Here is a 20,553-nt window from a genome sequence, read left to right as displayed (position 1 = left end):
AGTCCTGCTGCTCTATAAATTACACACTAGCTCTATAGTGCTAGTGTACTATACAATATATATAGTACAAGCCACCTGCTCTATAAATTACACACTAAATATTAATAGTGGTTGCTTCTGGGTGGTGACATTTGGGAGTTACCTTAATTTAAAAAAGTGCTTGTATAGAGTTTTTAGAATTGTAGTTCTTTTTTGACTGTGACTATGAGTGTGTGATTTATGAAAAGACAAGAAGAGTAGGACCAAGTTGCCATGTGAACTTCCCTTTCTGTTGCTGGCATAAGGCCCCTCTCTGGTCCTCCCTGCAGGCAAGGGAACCATGCAGACTAGAGGGAGCGAGGCCAGAAGGGGCCCCCAAAATGTATGCCCAACGGCTCCCTGACTGCCTTCATGTAGCAGCAGGAGCTTAGCATGACCTGAGCATGAGCTATGGGCCAGGCCTGGTGGTGCCAGCAGCTTCAGCTGGTCAGGCTCCTTTAATCCTCACAAAGCTCCTCCAGGTGGGACTGTTGTTATCCCCTCTTACAGGTGAGGAAAGCTGAAACTCAGAGTTCCTGTGAGCTGCCCGCCATCACTTACACTGAAAGAGGCAGAGAAGGGACTCAGGACCAGGAGGTTTCTGGCCATAGGGCAAGTGCCCTGTGGCTCCAAACCACCAGGCTACACTTCCAGCAGCATGGCTGGCCCTCCGGGGCTAGGACCCGGCCTTTCAAAGTTGCCTTCCCAGAGGATAGGTGAAAGGCCAGTTGTATTGTGATCAGTTGTATTGTGATCAATACAGGGCCAGCTGTATTGTGATCAAGAAGTGCCAGGGCTGATGGGAATCTGTATATTGTGACTGAGCTAGCCAGATGGTTCATCACACCACCTGGGGCAGGCAAGGTGCTGACGGCTGGTGGACATGGGGCAAAGACCTGATTCTGCTAGTTTCTGGCTGTGCAATTTCAGAAAAGTCAATTTGCTTTTTTCCTTCATCTTGTAAAGTGGGGATAAACAGACACACATCTCATGGGATTGTTCTGTGCCCAACAGGATGAGTAGAAAGTGCTTGGTAGAGTAGATGGCCCTGGCGTTGTTTTGGGTATTGCTATTGCTGGCCAAGGCTGGGCTCGGGGCTCACTCAGATGTTGAGGATGGAGGGGCACTGCCAGCCTCTCCCTTCCACGTCCCTTCGCGATGGCTTCAGATCTGGGGGAAGCTATGAGTTTGCCCAGTGTGTGTTCATGGTCTCTACTAAATTAGAAAGGAATCAAGACAGGGCATGCTGGAGCTGTGGGAAAGGGCGTCACTGCTCTGTTCAACATTGAACAGGTAGCTTCATTTCCAGGCTGTGGATTAGGACAACTTAGAAGAACCATCCCGGGAGCAGAGGAGTGGAAAGGCACTTTTCCCCCTCAATACATTTCAAATTTGTATACTTGAAAAACCACTGAGGCTTCTATAGTCCACACAAAATAGTCTCCGTTTAACAGCATCACATTCAGTTTTTTTTTTAATAAATAAACACTATGTATAGGCAAAGGACTGACATTGAAATGTTTTATATCCCACAATGTTGAAAGAAAAGACATCGAGTATTTTTTTCCATTGCACCTTTATTGTTTATTCTGTTCACTGTTCAGAATTTTCATACAGTCTTTCTAGAATCACACAGAGCCTACTGAGTAGCTCCTTCCCCCTGACATTGCTTTATTTCTAACCAGCCTCCTCTCATCCCTTATCCTTAGTGTATGATATTCTGCTAGTGTCCAGGGAGTTCCCAGGGTTGTTTTTACAGGGGAGGGAGAAGGGTGTGTGGTGGTATTCCTGCAGCTTTCTCTCCTCTCCACCTCCTTTCTTGTTCAGCAGCCTCTGGACCCCCCAAGGGCTAAGGAATCAGACACATTGGGTTTGGATCTTGACTCCACTAGAAGCCATGTGATCTCAGGGACATTTCTTGACCTCTCTGAGCCCTTTTTCCTTCTTCTACAATGTGGGGAAAAGACTCCCTCTCTCACAGGGTTACTACAAGAATTCAATGACTCCAAGTATCCAAAGCATCTGGCACAGTGCCTGGGCACACAGTACGCCCTACATGCACCTTAGCTTCCTTCCTTCTGGCAGGGAAGAGAAGATATCATAAATCAATGCCAGAGCCAGCTGCTCAGGGGCATTTTCTTTATAAAAGAGCCTGGTCCATTTAACAGAGCCCAAGAAATGACTCTCTAATGGTGGAATTTCAGACACCATAGCATGGGTGAGGGAGAGATCTGAAGGCATAGACTATAGAAGCCTCAGAATCATTTGAATCCAGCCAGGCAGACTGCTGCTGCTTCTGCCCAGGGGCAAGGCTGGTGATAGAGTTTGGCTGTAACCCCACCCAAATCTCATCTTGAATACCCATGTGTTGTGGGAGGGACCCGGTGGGAGGTAACTGAATCACGGGGGCAGGTTTCCCATGCTGTTTGCATGATAGTGAAAAAGTCTCACGAGATCTGTTTTAAAAATGGGAGTCTCCTTGCACATGTTCACTTCTCTTGTCTGCCACCATGTGAGACGTGCCTTTCACCTTCCACCGTAATTGTGAGGCCTCCTCAGCCACGTGGAACTGTAAGTCCAATAAACCTCTTTCTTTTGTAAATTGCCCAGTCTTGGGGATGTCTTTTTCAGCAGTGTGAAAACAGACTAATACAGCTGGCAATGGCAGAAGGAATACTAACCCTCTCTTTAAGGCCATGCCACTGTAGCCAGGCAAGGGCCCATTTCAGGGAGCCAGAAGGGAGCTAATTTGTTTTTATGCAACCATCCCTGCCAGAGAGGAAATAGCTTCATGTGGGTGTAAACCAGGGGCTTTAAAAATACAGAAGTCCTTCAGGGCAATCATTAAATCCCCTCCTCATGTCCCTGAAAAGTCACTTGTCACAGGGCTGTCCTCACAGCCTGAATCACCATGAGATCTCATGGGGGAGTTCTTGTGTCATTTATACCCCACCCACTTTTGAGGAGGATCCCAGGTATCTTGCAAAGGAAGGAGTAATGCACCTAATACTGAGCTTTCCCCCTTGTTCTTCCCAACTCTCATGGTACATGACCGCTAAAATCAAAATCTGATAAACGAATGGTCACAAGAATGAAACAATAACGCTGCCAGTAAGAAGCTGAATATTCTGTTCAGAAGTTCATCTGCAAATATAGCCACGCTCTTCTTCCTCAAAGGTAGTCCTTTTAATTTTAAGCTGATCTATCACTCAGCCCTTATTCATGCATAATTCTCAGTAAAGACAGGGTGCATCTAAGGTCTGCATGCCCACAATCATTTTATATCTCCGAGATAACAACAAAAAGCCACTCAATGGACAATCTTAAAACATGCACCCAAAACCATGGCTGACAGTATGGGAAAATGTCCTTCAGACCAAAGAGGCAGAGAGAGAGGAGAGAGAGAGAACAAAAGCGCAAGGTAAAAGACTCAAGATGAGACAAAAGGACTAGAATGGCTCCACAACAGAACATCTGTAGTTGAGGGAGGAGGGGACAAAGCAGATAAAACTAAGGAAAGCTCTATGGATCTGGGAGCGCCTCTCCAAGAATTTGGTTCATGCTAAAAAATAGAGCACATTTATTAAAAATATATATTTATAAACCTTGATATGAACAGATACACATGTCAAGCCAATGAAAAAAGAAAAATAAGTTATCTCCCCAGTATCAAATAGTTAGACACTTTTGATGAATGGGATGCCTGTCAAAGGGCTGCCCCTGTGGTTTTTCCACTAAATAGCTCGTCAAGTGAAGATGAAACACTTGTCCTGGGAGACACACATCTGAGCCATGTCCGCCCTATTCATCTTTTCAAATATGTGATATCTGTCAGCGATCTGGAATAATGAATTTCTGCACCCATCCGCTCACCGATGGTGTCAGAGGCTGGTCTCCCAAGCATTCTTCTGGACCCCCTGCCAAAGACGTTGAGTTCCTAGTGCTGTGAATGAGTTTTGTTGGAATCATTGTGCTTTAGTGTCTGCTCCCTGCAGCAGGATCGGTCTATTTGTGTGACCTTTTGTAAAGTTTGAAGGTGCATTTGATTGGGTGGTATGTGCGGGTCAAGCCTGCTTGTTCTCGCAGGGTCTGGTCAGTGATGCGCCGACACGCAGGACTTCCGTCTTTGGCCATTCCGAGGCCTCTGAGGACGCTCTGGGCCATTCACAGGGTGGTGTATATGTAGACAAATATGATCACAATCAGGTTCAGAATGGTCCCGATAATCCCCAGCATTGCCAAGACACTCTCCTCTTTACTTTCTTTTTCTTGACCTCCTCTGTCTTCATCATTTCCACTAGTGATTACCATCTTGGGTGCAAATGTCTTTATCTTCCTTGCCAGGCTAACCTGTAATTGGAAAGAGGCAGCACAAAAGGTGATCATTTATAAGCATGCCCTCCATAGCCAGGCAGATCTGCAGTGGGTAGTGATCTGCTTGCAGGTCAGAACATGGTGGGAGAATGACAAATCCCACAAGGATCCTATCTTGGGACACCTTGCTCTTGGCCATGGGAAAATGGCAGAACACGGCTAATTGGTTTACAAGATGAGTGTCCTGACATTGGTACAGAGACAGGAGCCTAGAAGTCTACCCGGGCATCACCCACTTTGTTGAGCTGGTTTTCCCCCCTTCCCTTGAAGGAGAAACTGGGTCAGCTGCACTGCAGTGAAACTAAAGTCTGTGCCCTCCGTCCTGGTGGTGGGAATTTCACATACTCTCACATATTGGGTTACACGCAAGAAACATGCTGTCCTGAGTATCCACAAAGTGTGTATGGGGCATCACAGTCCTACCATGCTAAAGCTCTGACTGCGGTATGGGTAGGGGTGGCTGGAAGCCAGGGAAGGTGATTCATTGAGACCAGGGAGGATGGTAAAGGGTCTATGCACGGTGTGGATGAGTAACGCCATGAGAAATTCTCATAATCCCTGGTAGAAATAGATATTGCTACAATCATTCCAGAAAGTTTCCAGGCATTAGCTAGAAAAGTGAACAGACATATTCTACCACTGGGCACCTGCTCTGCCAGGTTATACCCTAGAGAAGGCCTCATTTCTGTGCACCTGGAGACATGGACACAGGACTGCTCCCATGGGCTTCATCTGCCATAGCAGAGAACTGGAAGTTACCCAGATATGCACCGAGAGGAGAGCAGATGAACATGTGGTGGTCAGTCTCTACAATGGAATATTATATGATGGTGAAATGAATGAATTAGAACTACAGGCAACAGGAAGATCAAAGCCCAGACACTTAGCGGAGGGAAAGAGCACATGGCAGACAAATTTGTGCAGTACAATTTGATTTATAAAGGCTCAAAACAGGCAAAACCAAGTCATCTATTGTTTTAGACATGCGCTCTTTGATTTTCATAAAAAGTAATGGAATGATTAGCACCAAAGTGACTAGCGCAAAACTCAGAAGAGTGGCTTTCTCCAGGCAAGAGTGGAACAGGCTGCCATGAGGGAGGGGCGCCAGTGGCCTTCAGATACTAGTCATCTGCCATCTGTTAAGCTTTAAACTGTTCCTTTAAACTGCAGGCATATCTTCCAGCTACTCTTTTTGTATGCATGGTATGTATTGCAATAATCAAAATAACTTTTTATTTTCAAAGACAGAAAACATGGCCATCCAGGAGGCAGACTGGGCAGCCAAAGCCTTCTTTTCTACCAATTGCTGGTCCAAACCACAGGTAAAATAGGATCAGTGTGTGTGGTGGTGGCAGCCCGTCCACTTGTGATGTGATGTGCACCAGGCCAGCCCCACAGCTACATTTCCTCCACTGGAGGGCTGCACCTTTAGAGCCAGAAGGCTTTTCACGCTTCAGGGTTTGATGATGGTTAAATTTATGTGTCAGCTTGACTGGGTCATGCATGCCCAGATAGCTGGTCATGCGTTATTCTGGGTGTGTGTGTCAGGATGAGATTAACATTTGAATTGGGAGACTGAAGAAATCAGATTGTCCTAAATGTGGGTGGTGACTGACCTATCAGCTGAAGGCCCGAATGAAACAAAAAGGCTGACATTCCCCCAAACTCCTCCTGCCTGCCTGCCTTCAAGCTGGGACAATGGCTTTTTCCTGCCTTTGGACTCGAACTGTTGATTTTCAGGCAGCTCTTCCTGGGCCTTGAGCCTGCAGGGCTTCAGATGGAACCACACCACTGGCCATCCTGGGTCTCCTGCTTGCTGACTCACCCTGCGGATCTCAGGACTTGCTGGTCTCCGAAATCACATGAGTCAATTCTGTATAATAAATCTCTTTATATACACCTATATATATCTTACCAGTTCTGTTTCTCTCATTCGAATGCTATCTTAGGGCACATATCCAGGAAGGATCACAAACGGGAATCCAGGAATGTGGGAATGTGAAATGAGATGGGAAATGAAATGTCTGCATGCCCTCCCCCTGTGCACGTGAGCCCCTGAAAGGGCTGGGTCGCTCGCACCTTACAGAGCAGCTCTGGATCCGGAGCACAGGACATGTGAATGAACATCCATATGAACGAGAGGCAAGCACATCAGTGAAGAATGGAGGAACTGATGCAACATGAAACTGTGCATAAGTGAACAAATGAACACCCTAAAGGCAAGTTTCATATTCTTCACAACTTTGGTTTACTAGATAGGCCTACAGTGGGTTCCTACTCCCACAGCTCAGCTAGGGAAAGCTTCTAGCTGGATTCGTTCGGTTTTCCTGCTTTTTCTTCCCTCGTATACTTTTAATGATGTATAGTAAACATACAGGAAAGTGCACAAAGTTTAAATGTACAGCTTGATACATTTTCATATCTGTTTAGCACCGAGATCAAGAAACAGAGCCTTCCAGCACCCAGGGGCCTCCCACAGTGCCCCATCCAGTCACTATCCCTACCTCCTGAAAACCATTATTGTGGCTTCTAACACCATTGATGAGCTTTGCCTGGTTTTGAATTCTGCGTAAATGGAATCATACAGTATGTCCTCTTTTGAGTCTGACTTCTTACTCACAACACTGTGTGTGAGATTTGCTCACGTCGTTGTGTATAGCTGTGGCTCGTTCACTCTTATATGTGAACAGTATTCCATTGGATCACTACACCCAAAATTTATGTCTCTATTCTACGGTTGATGGGCATTTTCACGGCTTCAACTTTGGGGCTATTATGAATAATGCTGCTATGAACATTCTTGTATATATATTTGGGCAAGCATATACATACATCTTTCCCAATATCTCATATGAAGTTTTTTAACATACAGCAAATTTGAAGGAATTTTACAGTGAGCACCCATAAACTCACCATCTTAAATCCATTACTAACATGTTCCCATACTTGCTTTGTCACATATCTGCCCATTCCTTATTCATCTATCTTCTTTTTTGGGTGCATTTTAAACTACATATATCATTATTACTATTATTATTATGATTTTGAGACAGGCTCTTGTTCTTTTGCCCAGGCTGGAGTACAGTGGGGTGATCACGGCTCACTGCAGCCTTGACCTCCTGGGCTCAAGCGATCCTCCTGCCTCAGCCTCCCAAGCAGTTGGTACCACCAGCATGCACCACCACGCCCAGCTAAAATTTTTACATTTCTTTTTGTAGAGACTGGGTCCCACTATGTTGCTAGGCTGGTCTTGAACTCCTGGGCTCAAGCAATCCTCCTGCCTCAGCTTCCCTAAGTGCTGGGATCATAAGTGTGAGCCACCATGCTTGGCCTAAACTGCAGATACTATTTCATTTCCCCGTAAACACTGCAGCATGCTGCATGTTTTAACTACAGTTCAGTATTTATTTACAGTTTTCTCTTTTAATGTAAAATTCACACGTGCATTTCCTATTACTACATACATACCTAGAAGAGGAGCTGCCGGGCACAGGGTACGCATATGTTTGACATTAGTGGATACTGCTAAACAGCTTTTCAAAGTGGTTGTGTCTGTTTGCTAGTTTGTAGGTATTAGTGGATCCCCCCTTTTTATTTTGGTGACTCCATGGCTCAAACTTTGCACAAAGTCATGAGAAGTCTGTTTTAAGAACCTTAGAAATCCACTCCCTTTACTGCCCTGGACAGATGTCTATCCAAGCACTAGTCATGTCTCTAATGGAGTCTCTGGTTTATCATCCGTCTTCTTAGAAAGACTGCAAGCCCTTGGAGGAAGGACTTTTGAATCCCCACCTCCAAGCGTGATGCCAGGCATGGAGCAGACACTTAAGAAAATTGTGCTGAATGAATGAGTGGGTGCTCTGGGGCAACCTGGCATCTCCCAGTCTCTGCAGGCCAGGGAATAGATGGCCAGGGTTGGTATAAGAAGATGCAATTAGTGCTGCCTTTATAACCAAAGACCCATCATCACAGTCACTCAAGCAAAACAAAGCGCCTGTCATGGAGGCTGCTTGGTTTCAAGGCTTAATTTAGCCTCTTGCCTGAGTTAACTCGAGATAACTCTGACTCAGGAGGAAGTGGAAGGGAATAATCAGGTCAGCTGTGTTTACTTTCCAAGGACTCTGAAGCAAACAAAGACCTAGAAGAGACCTTCTCCGACTCACAGAAGAGTTGCATCTCGGGTGTTTGTTTCCAAGTTGCTTAAGTCATCAACTTGGAAACTTCAATTCCCCTGTAGACAACACGATGGGAGTGTGGCTTGATTCCCAGGGGAGTTACTGAGGGCTTCCTTAAATGGAGTAGTTAGAATATTGTTTTCTTTGGAAAAAGTTGTCTGGCCAGGGTCTGGAGGATGAACAGTAATGGAGGAGACTCATAGAATCCAGGAGATTAGCCTAGAAACCAGAACAATAACAGAGATGGGAAAGGAAAACAGAAACAATAAGCAACAAGTATAATAATAACAGCACATTTTAAAATGGATTAGAGAGTGTAACGGGAATGTTTGCAACTCAATGGATAGATGCTTGAGGGGATGGATACACCATTCTTCATGATGTGTTATTTCACACTGTGTGCCTGTATCAAAACATCTCAAGTACCCCATAAATATATACACCCACTATGTAGCCACAAAAATTAAAACTTAAAAAATAAAATTTAAAAAATTAAAAATAAACAACAAGCAAAGGCTGGGGCCAGTCAATGTCTGACATAAAGCTTGCTAAAGGTTATACATTCATTTATCCACTCAATCATTTACTCATTTCTTCCTGCCAGGGGCTGGGTGGAGGGGGAAGTGGGGATTGGCTGATAACAGTAAAGGCATTTCTTTTTGGAGTAATAACAATATTCGAAACTTAGATTTTTAGTGACAGTTGCACAACTCTAAATACACTAAATATACTAAAGCCATGAAACTGTACACTTCAAATAGATGAATTTTGTGGTTTGTGAATTATATCTCAATCAAGATGTTAATTTTTAAAAAACAGTATTTGTGATAGTATCTGAAATATAAAGTGCCCAGAAATAAATCTAATAAAGATGTGTGAAATTTTGATGAAGAATACTGTAAAACTTTAACTGAAAGACATAAAAGCAGACCAACTTGAAAAAGAAGACATACCATCTTCATGGAATGCTAGATTCAATAAGCAAGATTCAATATCCTAAAAACATCAGTTTTTCCTCAAGTGTTCTATAGGTTTGTTGCAGTTCCAGTCAAAATGTCTATGGGGTTTTTGGTGATACTTGACAAGTAGGTTCTAAAATGTATATCAAAGAGCAAACGGATAATAACAGCCAAGATGTTGACTAAAGAATAAGGTAGGGAGATCTGCCTCATAGGGCATCAATATCTCTTAGGTCTAAGGCTTATACAAGCCTTAGACAAATAGGCCAAAGAAACAAAAGCAAAGTCACACACACATGGACACTGCTGATCCACAGGGGTAAACGGGTCTTTGATGAGCAGTGTTGGAATACCTGAGTATCTGTATGAAAAAATAAATGAAATCAAATCAGTAGTTCATCAGTTCCAGATGGATTATAGATAAGAATAGAAAAAGAACACTTCGAAACTTTTATAAGGCAATATAAAGGAATATCTGTATGACCTTGGGGTAGAGAAGGATATCTTAACAAGACATAAAAGCTCAAACTATAAGGAAAATTATGAAATTTGATGACCTTAAATTCAATATCTGTTTATCAAAAAAATAAAATATCATCAAAAGTGAAAAGCCACAAACTGGGATATATACTATACATCATTCTAGTCTCAAATGAGTAGGAAAATGATAAATATCCAGTAGAAAACTGGGCAAAACCATGTCCAGACATGGTTTACAAAAGAGTAAACAGCCGTAAAGAAGCTAAACCTCAGTATCAGAGAAATGCCCATTGAAACACAGTGAGCTACCATCAAACAGCCATCAGATTGGCAAGAACTAAAACATCTGACAAGACCACTGAACACTGACAGAGTCTGTATGGTAGCAGGGACTCTCAGATACCTACTGCAGGAGTATCAGTGGATACTGTCACTTTGGAAAACAGGATGGCATTACCTTATAAAGCCAAACATACTCACACCCCAGTGACCCAGCCATGCCACCTTGAGATACACACCAAGTACACCTGCAAATGAGCAGCAGGGTACATGGATAAGAGCATTTAAAGACAGCAATGTCAGCATAAGCAAAATGCTGGACCCAGCATCAACGGCCATCAGCAGTGGCCTGGATCTACCGTTGTGAGTTCTCATGCTGGAAAAACACACAGCGTCGAGGAAAAAATGAAATGCTGGAACGTGCCATCGCATGGATGAATTGCAAATACAATATCGAGTGAAAAAGCACGTTGCAAAAGACCACAGAAAGGATGTTCCCACTTATGTGGGAAGTTCAGAAACAGGGAGATTCTAACAATATTTTATATGGAGATACAAGTGTGATAAAACCACAAAGAAAAACAAGACAATAATAAATCCCAAAGCTGACGTAGTGGTTCCCACTAAGTGGACAGGATAGAGAGGATGCTCAGGACTCTCTAAGCCACTGGTAATATTTCTCAAGCTAGTGGTGGGTACATGAGCGCTTGCTCTTTATACTTACATTCTAAATATGTTTCTCATATGTATTCCATACTTAATAAGTTAATTGGTGATTTAATACTTACTAGTTAACTGCATAATTAACAATAAAACAATACTGATATTAAAACAAATTAATTAGCAAAAACAATTTTTTTTAAAAAACACAGGGTTTTAAAGACTGGGTATATTAAGTGCTGTGCTGAATGCCAAAAGAAGCCCTGCACGGTAACCAGGAAGGGAGCCACTTTTCTGGAAAGACAGAGTGCTCCTCATCAGCACCCCTACTGTGCTAAGGCGATGGGCAACTCACTTTCAAGCACAGTTCCCAGCAAGCCAGTCCTCTGTTGGGCTGCTTCCGATGAGCACACTTGAGAGTTTTTAATCATTTGCTTAATTAGGATGCGTGTCTTGGAAAATAAACCACGAGTATACAGTGACACAGCGCCGTGTGTGGCCTGGGCCTAGAGGCTGCAGAGCAGCTAGGGAGAGCCCTGCAGGGGGACTCAGGGTTCAGTGTGGAATCCCAGCCAGTCAGGGCTAGAAGGCACCGAGGTCGTGGCTCACTGGGCCTAACCAGCATTCATGGTCTTTCTTTGGTCTCGATTTTCCTCTGGAAAATTACCCTTCCCAATGGAGACTGTCAATCAAGTTGCCATGGGGATGGGTCTGGATCCTGGCTAAGCCTATAAGATGCTCTGTCTCTGGAGCTTAGTCTTAGGTAGGGTGATAGCAGGTGGGTCAACTGTAAACACTGAGTCATCCTAGCCACGGTGCTGAAATGAGGTTCCATTAGCTGCTGCCGCCTGGATGCCTGCAGCCAGGCTGACTTTTGCCCTTTTTAAAGCTCAGCTCACCATTTCCTTCTATCCCATGAACTACCCCATATCTCTGCAAAAAACAGTGTTTTTGCTTAAGGCAGTTGGAACCCATTTCTTACCAGTATCTGTTGCATGCAACCAGAGCTTTTACTTGTACAGAAGGGGTACTCAAGGTTATTTTGTTGGCTTCTTTGAGCTCCCTCTAGAACACACAGTGCTAACCAAGCCTCCTCTTGAAGACTTCCTATCATTCTGGAATTTACCACCTCTCAGGAAGTATATTCTACCTGCCAACAGCTCAGTCAGGAAAGCCCTTTGCTTTAAAACAAAATATTCTCGCTTAGCTTGCACCCACTGGAACTACTTTTATAACCAGGAACTAAACAAAAGCAAGTCCTTGTTATCCTCTGCAAGGGAGCACCACGGTTTTTGAAAAATTGATATGGAAGGAATGACAACTCTGGCTTCAGATATAGCTGGGATCCAATCTTGTCTCAGTGGTTTATCAGCTATGTGACTGGGGCAAGCTGCTTCATCTCTCTGAGCTTCAGTTTCCTCACCTATAAAGTAGGGATAACAGTAGCTTGTAGGATTAAAGACATTAGTTGTAAGTCTCCTAGCTTGATGAATGGCAGCCACTATGATTAAGTGGTGATGATGATGATTGATGATGATGATGACAATGATGACAGAGGCTCATTCTCATGACTTCACAAGCCCTTTTGTCCAGCTAAGCACCTTCTGTTCCCTACTTGTCCACATAGCCACTCCTAATCATGATCCCTTCTCCTGGGAAGGCCCACCCTAAAATCACAGCATGCATAAGGAAAACATAAGGGAAAGATTTTCAGCCCAAACTGGGCAGGTTTGTCCTCTCCCTCCTGGATGTGGTACATCCATGGATGCTAATAAGAACCACTTCACTTTGGGGCCACCACAGCATGCCGTGACTTATGATGCTGCAAAATCACATTGCTCCCTGTTTGTGGAAGGTGAGCATTTTCAACCCAAGAATAGGACTTAGTATTTACATTACAGTCCAGGTGGCTGACCTCTGCCCACTGTGCCAATCTGTTGAGTTTGCCTTGGCTCCTAGATGATTGTCTTCCTACATAGTCACTCTCCTCCCAGCTTCAGATCATCCACACACTGGATGTGCACCCTCTCCATACAGTTACTCACCTTCCAGTTTTTGACTAGGTTTCCAGCTTAATACCAACTAGTTCATTAGCACTCTTCCAAGGCTGTCAATCGGTTACTGTTTGCCTTCTCCTCTGGCCCACATTTATCCAAGATTGCTATAAAGTCCACCTAGGGGCTGGGCACGGTGGCTCACGCCAGTAATCCCAGCACTTTGGGAGGCCAAGGCAGGCAGATCACAAGGTCAAGTGATCGAGATCATCCTGACCAACATGGTGAAACCCCGTCTCTACTATAAATACAAAAATTAGCTGGGTGTGGTGGCCCGCACCTGTAGTCCCAGCTACTCGGGAGGCTGAGGCAGGAGAATCGCTTGAACCTGGGAGGCGGAGGTTGCAGTGAGCCGAGATCGTGCCACTGCACTCCAGCCTCGTGACAGAGTGAGACTCTGTCTCAAAAAAAAAAAGTCCAGTCCATCTAGGACTTAGAGGTCTCTAGGTCAGTGACCCTGCTGGACAGACCATGGCTGAGCGATATCCAAGATGCTGGGTCCTGGCACTTTCTGCAGCCTTTATTTGCTGGTGAGGTTTCCTCTTTATTACTTCTCTAGACCAATTTCTCAGAGCCAATTCTAAGAAATGGAGTTTGTCCCTTGCCAAGCCACTCAGTGATCAATAGTAAATTGCGGAATGAAAAATTCGTGTGATTACGACTCACTGATGCATTACCTGGCAGCTGAAAATGATGGTGACCATTCTCAGCAAACTAACACAAGAACAGAAAACCAAACGCCGCATGTTCTCACTCGTAAGTGGGAGTTGAACAATGAGAACACATGGACACAGGGAGGGGAACATCACACACCGGAGCCTGTCGGGGACTGGGGGACAAGGGGAGGGAGAGCATTAAGACAAATACCCAATGCATGCAGGGCTTAAAACCTAGATGATGGGTTGATAGGTGCAGCAAACCACCATGGTACATGTATACCTATTTAACAAACCTGCAGGTTCTGCACATGTATCCCAGAACTTAGAGTAGAATTTAAAAAAAAAAAGGAAAGAAAATGATGGTGACAAAGACCATGAGGTAAAAAAAGGAAGATGCCCGGCCGGGCGCGGTGGCTCATGCCTGTAATCCCAGCACTTTGGGAGGCCGAGGCGGGTGGATCACGAGGTCAGGAGATGGAGACCATCCTGGCTAACACGGTGAAACCCCATCTCTACTAAAAATACAAAAGAATTAGCCAGGTGTGGCGGCGGGCGCCTGTAGTCCCAGCTACTCGGGAGGCTGAGGCAGGAGAATGGCGTCAACCTGGGAGGTGGAGCTTGCAGTGAGCTGAGATCGCACCACTGCACTCCAGCCTGGGCGAGAGAGCGAGACTCCCTCTCAAAAAAAGAAAAAAAAAGAAAAAAAGGAAGATGCCCATGAGGTGATAAGGGGAAAAGCACAGGATATTAAAATTCAGTTCTACTTATGACTGCAAATAATTTTTTTTATTAAATAGTTTATTTTTGTTAATGATGGGAATATTTTCTCAGTAAGTTCAAACAATTTTGTAAGAGGGAACGATAAGCTAGTGTTAGATCTAGAAAAGTTAATACAGCATTATCTTGAAATTTCAGGGGGAAAAAGTGGTTGAATGGAACTTCATCTATCTTTTTTAACCAAACAATGTTAAAATAAACAATTTGAATAGAAAACTGTTATCTAGTTCTTTTATATTTCAAATGTAAAATACTTTAATAGAGAAAATTCCATTTTTCTCCATCTATTTAGACAATATTACAATAAAAGGCAGTGTGGAATGCAGAACGAGCCACTGAGAATATTAGGTAATGTAAATTTAAGAAGAAATTTGCTTTTCCATATTAAATAAAATCAATGATCACATAAATTCAACATGATTATGGGGACTAAAGTAAAAATACAAAGTACAATATAGTGCAAGTAAGATTTTTAAAACCTTACTTGTTTAGGAAAAACATGCTGGGGGAAAAATTCAGAAATGTTCTATAACATAGTTGATTATGTTAATTTACTTTTATCATGTTCAAAGCAATCAATATATAAATAAATAAAACTACGAAGACTACGAGTGCTTCTGTTTTCCAACAATCCTCAAAGAACCTCACCAGCCAAGTGACAAGAACAACGCCGGTGTGCAAGGAGAAATCTTCGTGTCAGTATCTCTCTGCTTGAGAGGCTGGAATTTGAAAACCAAAAGGGGCCGTTGCTGTATGTGAAAAATGACAAATGAAGGAGGTTCTGACAGTCTTCCTGTAATACAGCAGAGATGTTCAGGCTGAATGGGAGTTGGCTTTTGGGTCATTTAATTCTAGTACCAACTTGTTTGTCAAAATAATGCCAGTCTCAGAACTAAATCTTTGCTGCCTGATGTGCTAAAAGGTACCAGACATTCCGGAAAAGGAAGACAGGGATTATTCTATCCAAATTCTTTCCATTACTTGCTGGCTGCTTTCAATGGAGTGGCTCAGGCTCAACTGTAATTCTGAGTGTTTCTCCATCTTGAGAACATTTCCATATTTTGGAGCGGGGAAGGTTCACGCTGATCCTATCTACGAGGGCAAGCTCCTGCCTGGAAATTTAGCATCGTTGTCTGACAAATCTAGCAGATAAGGCCAGAACACAGAGGAAGCATCAACTTCTCCCTTCCAAGAAGAGACCTCAGTGGTCACCTAAAACACAGCCGCCCATAACAACGGGCATGTACAAATGGAAGACAAGGGCCCTGGCCCTCAATGAGCTCACGGCCCAGTGAACGGAAAACACAAATTGATCACTATGGTGATGAGGGCCCAGGGCACTGCAGAGAGGGCATGCAGTGAACTGTCTCCACAAGATAGGAGGTCTGAGCTGAGACATCAAAGGCCAGTAGGACCATCTCAGCTGATGGTGGGAGAAGGGCACCGAGGCAGGGAACCGGCAGATGTGAAGAAAATGTGGAAGTGCGGAATGCTACGTCGAGTAGGGCTGGCACAGCAGCATGGTGAGGGGGCTGTCCTAAGAGCTGAGGCTGGAGGGGGAAGGGGGAACTGAGGCCCTTGTAAGTCATGCAAGGCACCTGTGGAATTTATTCATTAGATGCAATAGGTACATGGATGTTCAATTCCTGTTTATTTTTTCAATCACACATATACACTATGTATACTCTTGTATGCATTAGATACTTTATATTAAATTTTTGAAACTCACTTGGCTCCTAAAATCAAACCACAGTAAGTAAAATGGGTAACCGGCTCTCCAGGACTAAATGTCTGGACAGGGTGGCCGCCAGCTCTGGCAACATTCCACAGCTGCCTTCCAGGCTTTCAGGAAATGAGCTGGGAGCCTCTGAGTGACAAAGTCTGAACCCAGGCAAGGTCTTCGTCAGGGGCTGGGCAAGAGTTTTCCAAAGGACAAGCTCCTCCACACATGCCCATGCCCAGCACAGGCAGCCACAGAATGGCCTGGCTGTCATCAGACAGCCACTCAAGGGAGACGGCAGCCAGGCCATCCCTGGTGATAGGAATTACTCCCAGGAGTTCCAAAGAACCAGTGAAGAGAGAAAATATCTGTAAAGCATTTAGTCTGATCAGCGAAGGTTCACAATGATTAGTATTAATTACAGTGCTTCCCTTCCCTAATTGCCAAGATGTTGCTGGATCTGGCTTTGTACTTGATATCTGTCATGATGAGGCCAGTAGCTACTATCCAGCCACACATGATGATAAACGTCGTAGCTACTAATTAATAAATACACAGTTCCTCCATCCATTCACCCACTCAACAAATATTTATTTAGTATTTAATCTACGCTGACCCCATTCTATTTTGTTTTTTACAGACGAGGTCTCACTCTGCTGCCCAGGCTGGTCTCAAACTCTTGGGCTCAAGTGATCTGCCCACCTCCACCAAATGTTGGGATTACAGGCGTCAGCCACTGTGCCCAGCCAAGACCCTATTCTAGAGACACAGCGACAGCACAGACAAAAATAAGCATTATCTGCATTTTGGAGATAAGGAATTGAGACTTAAATAATTAGTGAAGCTCTGCAACACTCCAGGAAGTTTGTAGATACTAGGGATACGGCAGTGAAAAAAGTAAAGAAATGATCATACACCGAGTTGCGATTTAAATCACGCAGCCAATGTGACTCCCAGGTGCTGCCCATCTTCTGCCTGCCCTCAAATGCCCCCCACATTCCAGTCCCACCACCGCCTGCTGGGGTTCTAACCCCTGTGCGTTTGTTCACATGCTCTTCCTGGCTTGGAGAACTACTGCTGGCCCTTTGAAGCTCGATTCCATTGGTAGCATTTCCCAGGACCCCGTCTTCGGATGTCTGGGCAACTCCTGCCCTATCCTGTCACCATCTCTTGATTTGGGTCTTTCCCCACTAAACTGAGCTCCTTTGGAAGGACAGGCCTGGGTGGGTCAGATTCACCTCCATGTCCTCTGGCCCCTGAGCCTGGCCTGGGGCAGCCGCAGTGTTCAGTACTGAGAGTGAGTGCATGCATTGGCTCACTCTGAGAGGCAGCTGAGATGGGGGGTAGGGACAGCCTAGCCCAGCCCACCTAGCTGGATTTCCCTATAAAGAGATGGCAGCGGCCGGGCACGGTGGCTCACGCCTGTAATCCCAGCACTTTGCGGGGCTGAGGCGGGTGGATCACAAGGTCAGGAGATCGAGACCATCCTGGTTAACACGGTGAAACCCCGTCTCTACTAAAAATACAAAAAATTAGCCAGGCATGGTGGCGGGTGCCCGAAGTCCCAGCTACTCGGGAGGCTGAGGCAGGAAAATCGCTTGAACCCGGGAGGAGGAGGTTGCAGTGAGCCGAGATCGTGCCACTGCAGCCCAGCCTGGGTGACAAAGTGAGACTCCACCTCAAAAAAAAAAAAAAAAAAAAAAGAGATGGCAGCAAGGATAACCTTGTTTATTTTCTTTCTACCCCTGAAGTCTGATGGAAAGGAGGATTAGTTTACTGTGTGTTGAGTGAGAAAAGTTTAAACACTGATCTAAAGAGAAAAAACAGCTCCCTGTACTGACACTTAAGGGTAAATTAATCAAAATTTCCTTTGCTCAACGAGAACACGTTTTTCACTTGTGGGAAAAGTTAATTCTGTTAGTCCAGACTTCCCTGAGGAACCCAAGTCATCAGGTATCTCTGAGGAAAGGATGCTTCAACAGCAGAGATGAGACGCAGGCCTGTGGTGCAGACCTCCAGCCCAGCAACGTCACCCCCCGCCTACCTGCCACTTCCACTGGGCCATGGACCCCACTTGCCAGGGCTACTCTACCTCCAATTCCCAGGACTAACAGGGAGTAGGGGAAGGATCCAGGGATTTGGGTTCCAGGTATGGCCCTCACTGAGCTGTGTCACCTAAACTACATCAACTTCCCTCTCTGGTCCTCATCTGTAATGGATTCATGATGGGCTCAAACTGGGTGATAGCCAAGGCCTCTTCCAATAGTGTACATGGAGAGGGGAAGAAGGCCATAATCTGAGAAAACTGATTTTGAGACTCTTGTGATCCCAACTAACTCTGTGACCAAGGGAAAATCTCTTAACTTCTCTTAGCCTCAGTTTCCTTGCCTTTAAAATGGAGCCAACAGTAGAGTAAGCCCAGATTCTTCATGACGTTGTTAGAGGACAAAACGAGGCAGCGTATATGAGAGTCCTCAGTAAGTTGTCATGAGAGACCAGCATCTGCCTTTCCTTGATGCTAAGACGACAGATGGGAGGACGCACTTTGCCTGACAGATCGTTGCCTGGTGAGAAAGAGCCTCCATCAGAGTGATGGCAGTGGCAGGTCGTCTGGAGCGGCTGAGTAGGCAGGAGCCCCACCCCACTGGGTGCAGCTGCAGCTGCCCAAACCATGGCTGCAGACTCAGGCCTCCCTGCACTCTTGGGGACCTGGGAAGTCATCCCTGCCCTCACAGCTTTGGAAGTGCCTCTTCCCACTGTCTGACTTCTCCCTGCTGTTGGCATCTGCTCTGATCTCCGAGCAAAACTGGGGCCAAGCCCAGGTGCCATGAACAGCATCAGGAGGCAGACAGATTCCTGAGCAGAAGCAGGCAGGTCCCTAGGAATGCTCCACCTTAAGGCCAGGGAGGGCCTGAAGGCTGGGGGCCAGACTGCCAGTCCTGCAGATCAAACTGGGGACTTGTGGTGCCTTTTCCAGGCCCACCCATGGCTGCCCATGGACCAACTGACACACACTTCCTCTCCTCTGAGGTCCATAAAAGCCCCAGGTTCAGCCAGAGCAGGGCAGAGGTCAGAGAGGACAGAGAGACCACAGGAGGACCAGCTGCAGAGAGGATCTATCCTCTCTGCTGAGGGCTTCAGAGATCTGCACAGATGTTGAGACTCAGCTGCAAAGAGGAGTCACCCTCTTCAGGGCCTCCTCTCTGCTGAGAGCTGCAGAAATGGTGGGACGACCTGCTGGCATAAAGAAGCCACTCACTCCAGGGCCTCTTCTCTGCTGAGAGCTGTACGCTCAATGGGATGACCTGCCTACAGAGAGGAGCTACCCATTGCAGATCTCCTCTGAGCTGTTGTAACACTCAGTAAAGCACCTCTTCATCTTGCTCGCCCTCCACTTGTCTGCACACCTCATTCTTCCTGGATGCCAGACAAGAACTTGGGCAAAGGCACCACTGGCCACAGAGATTTCTGGCCAGAAAAGCAACATCCTAAAGATCCCATAAGAAGAGTAGCAATACCCCCACCTTGCCCCTTACGCTTACCGTTGACTTCCAACAAGAAACAAATATTTTCCAACCCTTGAAGGCAAAGCTTTCTGGAAACAAAATTGGCAACACTTAACAAAACCACATATAGATTTTCCTTCCAACTGTGCAACTCCATTTCTTGGACTCTACCCTGAAGATAACCTCCAATGCTACAAAAACACACATGCAAGTTCATCCACTGCAGTATCATTTGTAAATGCAAAAATACGAAAAGCAACCTAAATGCTCAGATATAGGAGAAGGGCTGAATAAACCATGGCACGTCCACACAGAGTATGATGTGGTGGCAAAAAGGAAGGAGGAAGGACCCTATGAATGGACTTGGAGAGATTTCAAGGACCCAATGTTAACTTAGAAAAGCAAAGTGTGAAAGTGCATGCAACAGACATGTAACATACAACAGTATGCTACACCTCATGGAAGAAAGGGGCTACAAAAATGCATGCATGCATCTGCTCACTTATGCAAAAGAAATACAGGAAGGGTAAACTAGAAATTAAAGAGACTGGTTCCCTAGAGGTGGTGGGAGAGAAAGGGATGCAGAGAAGAGTGGGGTAGGATCACAATGGGGAGGATGGGGAGGAAGTGATGCTTCTCTGAGTGTATCTTTTGCTATAGATCTGACTCAGGAGCATTGCCATGTTTAGCATGTCTTTCATATGTCCACACAAAACAATTCAAACCTACCAAGACCGGAAGGAAACCCAAAATGGAATGTAAACATTAATAAGTGGACCAAACTATTACAAATAAATAGTATTACCACACTGAAGGGGGTGGGAAAGAAAAGAACTCACCTAAGTAATTTTGGAAAACAGTATTTTGATTGGATAGCATAAGGCTGACGACA

The 20,553-nt window shown here is 45.1% G+C and overlaps 1 protein-coding gene across 2 annotated transcripts in view; it reads right to left on the bottom strand.

Annotated features, from left to right (window-relative positions):
- Nucleotides 1-1,525: 1,525 nt before the first annotated feature.
- Nucleotides 1,526-20,553, bottom strand: part of TUNAR (TCL1 upstream neural differentiation-associated RNA) — a 48,949-nt gene continuing 29,921 nt past the window's right edge. The window contains exon 3 of one of the 2 annotated variants that reach the window (XM_054665669.2): nt 1,526-4,368. In XM_054665669.2, the coding sequence (XP_054521644.1) occupies nt 4,183-4,329 (147 nt within the window). In that variant the 5' untranslated portion in view covers nt 4,330-4,368 and the 3' untranslated portion in view covers nt 1,526-4,182. 2 annotated transcript variants of the gene reach the window in all.

This window comes from Pan troglodytes, chromosome 15 (genome assembly GCF_028858775.2).
Source record: "Pan troglodytes isolate AG18354 chromosome 15, NHGRI_mPanTro3-v2.0_pri, whole genome shotgun sequence".
Classification (NCBI taxonomy): Eukaryota; Metazoa; Chordata; class Mammalia; order Primates; family Hominidae; genus Pan; species Pan troglodytes.
Note: the sequence above shows the minus strand (reverse complement) of the source record. Positions and strands in the feature narration are given on the sequence as shown.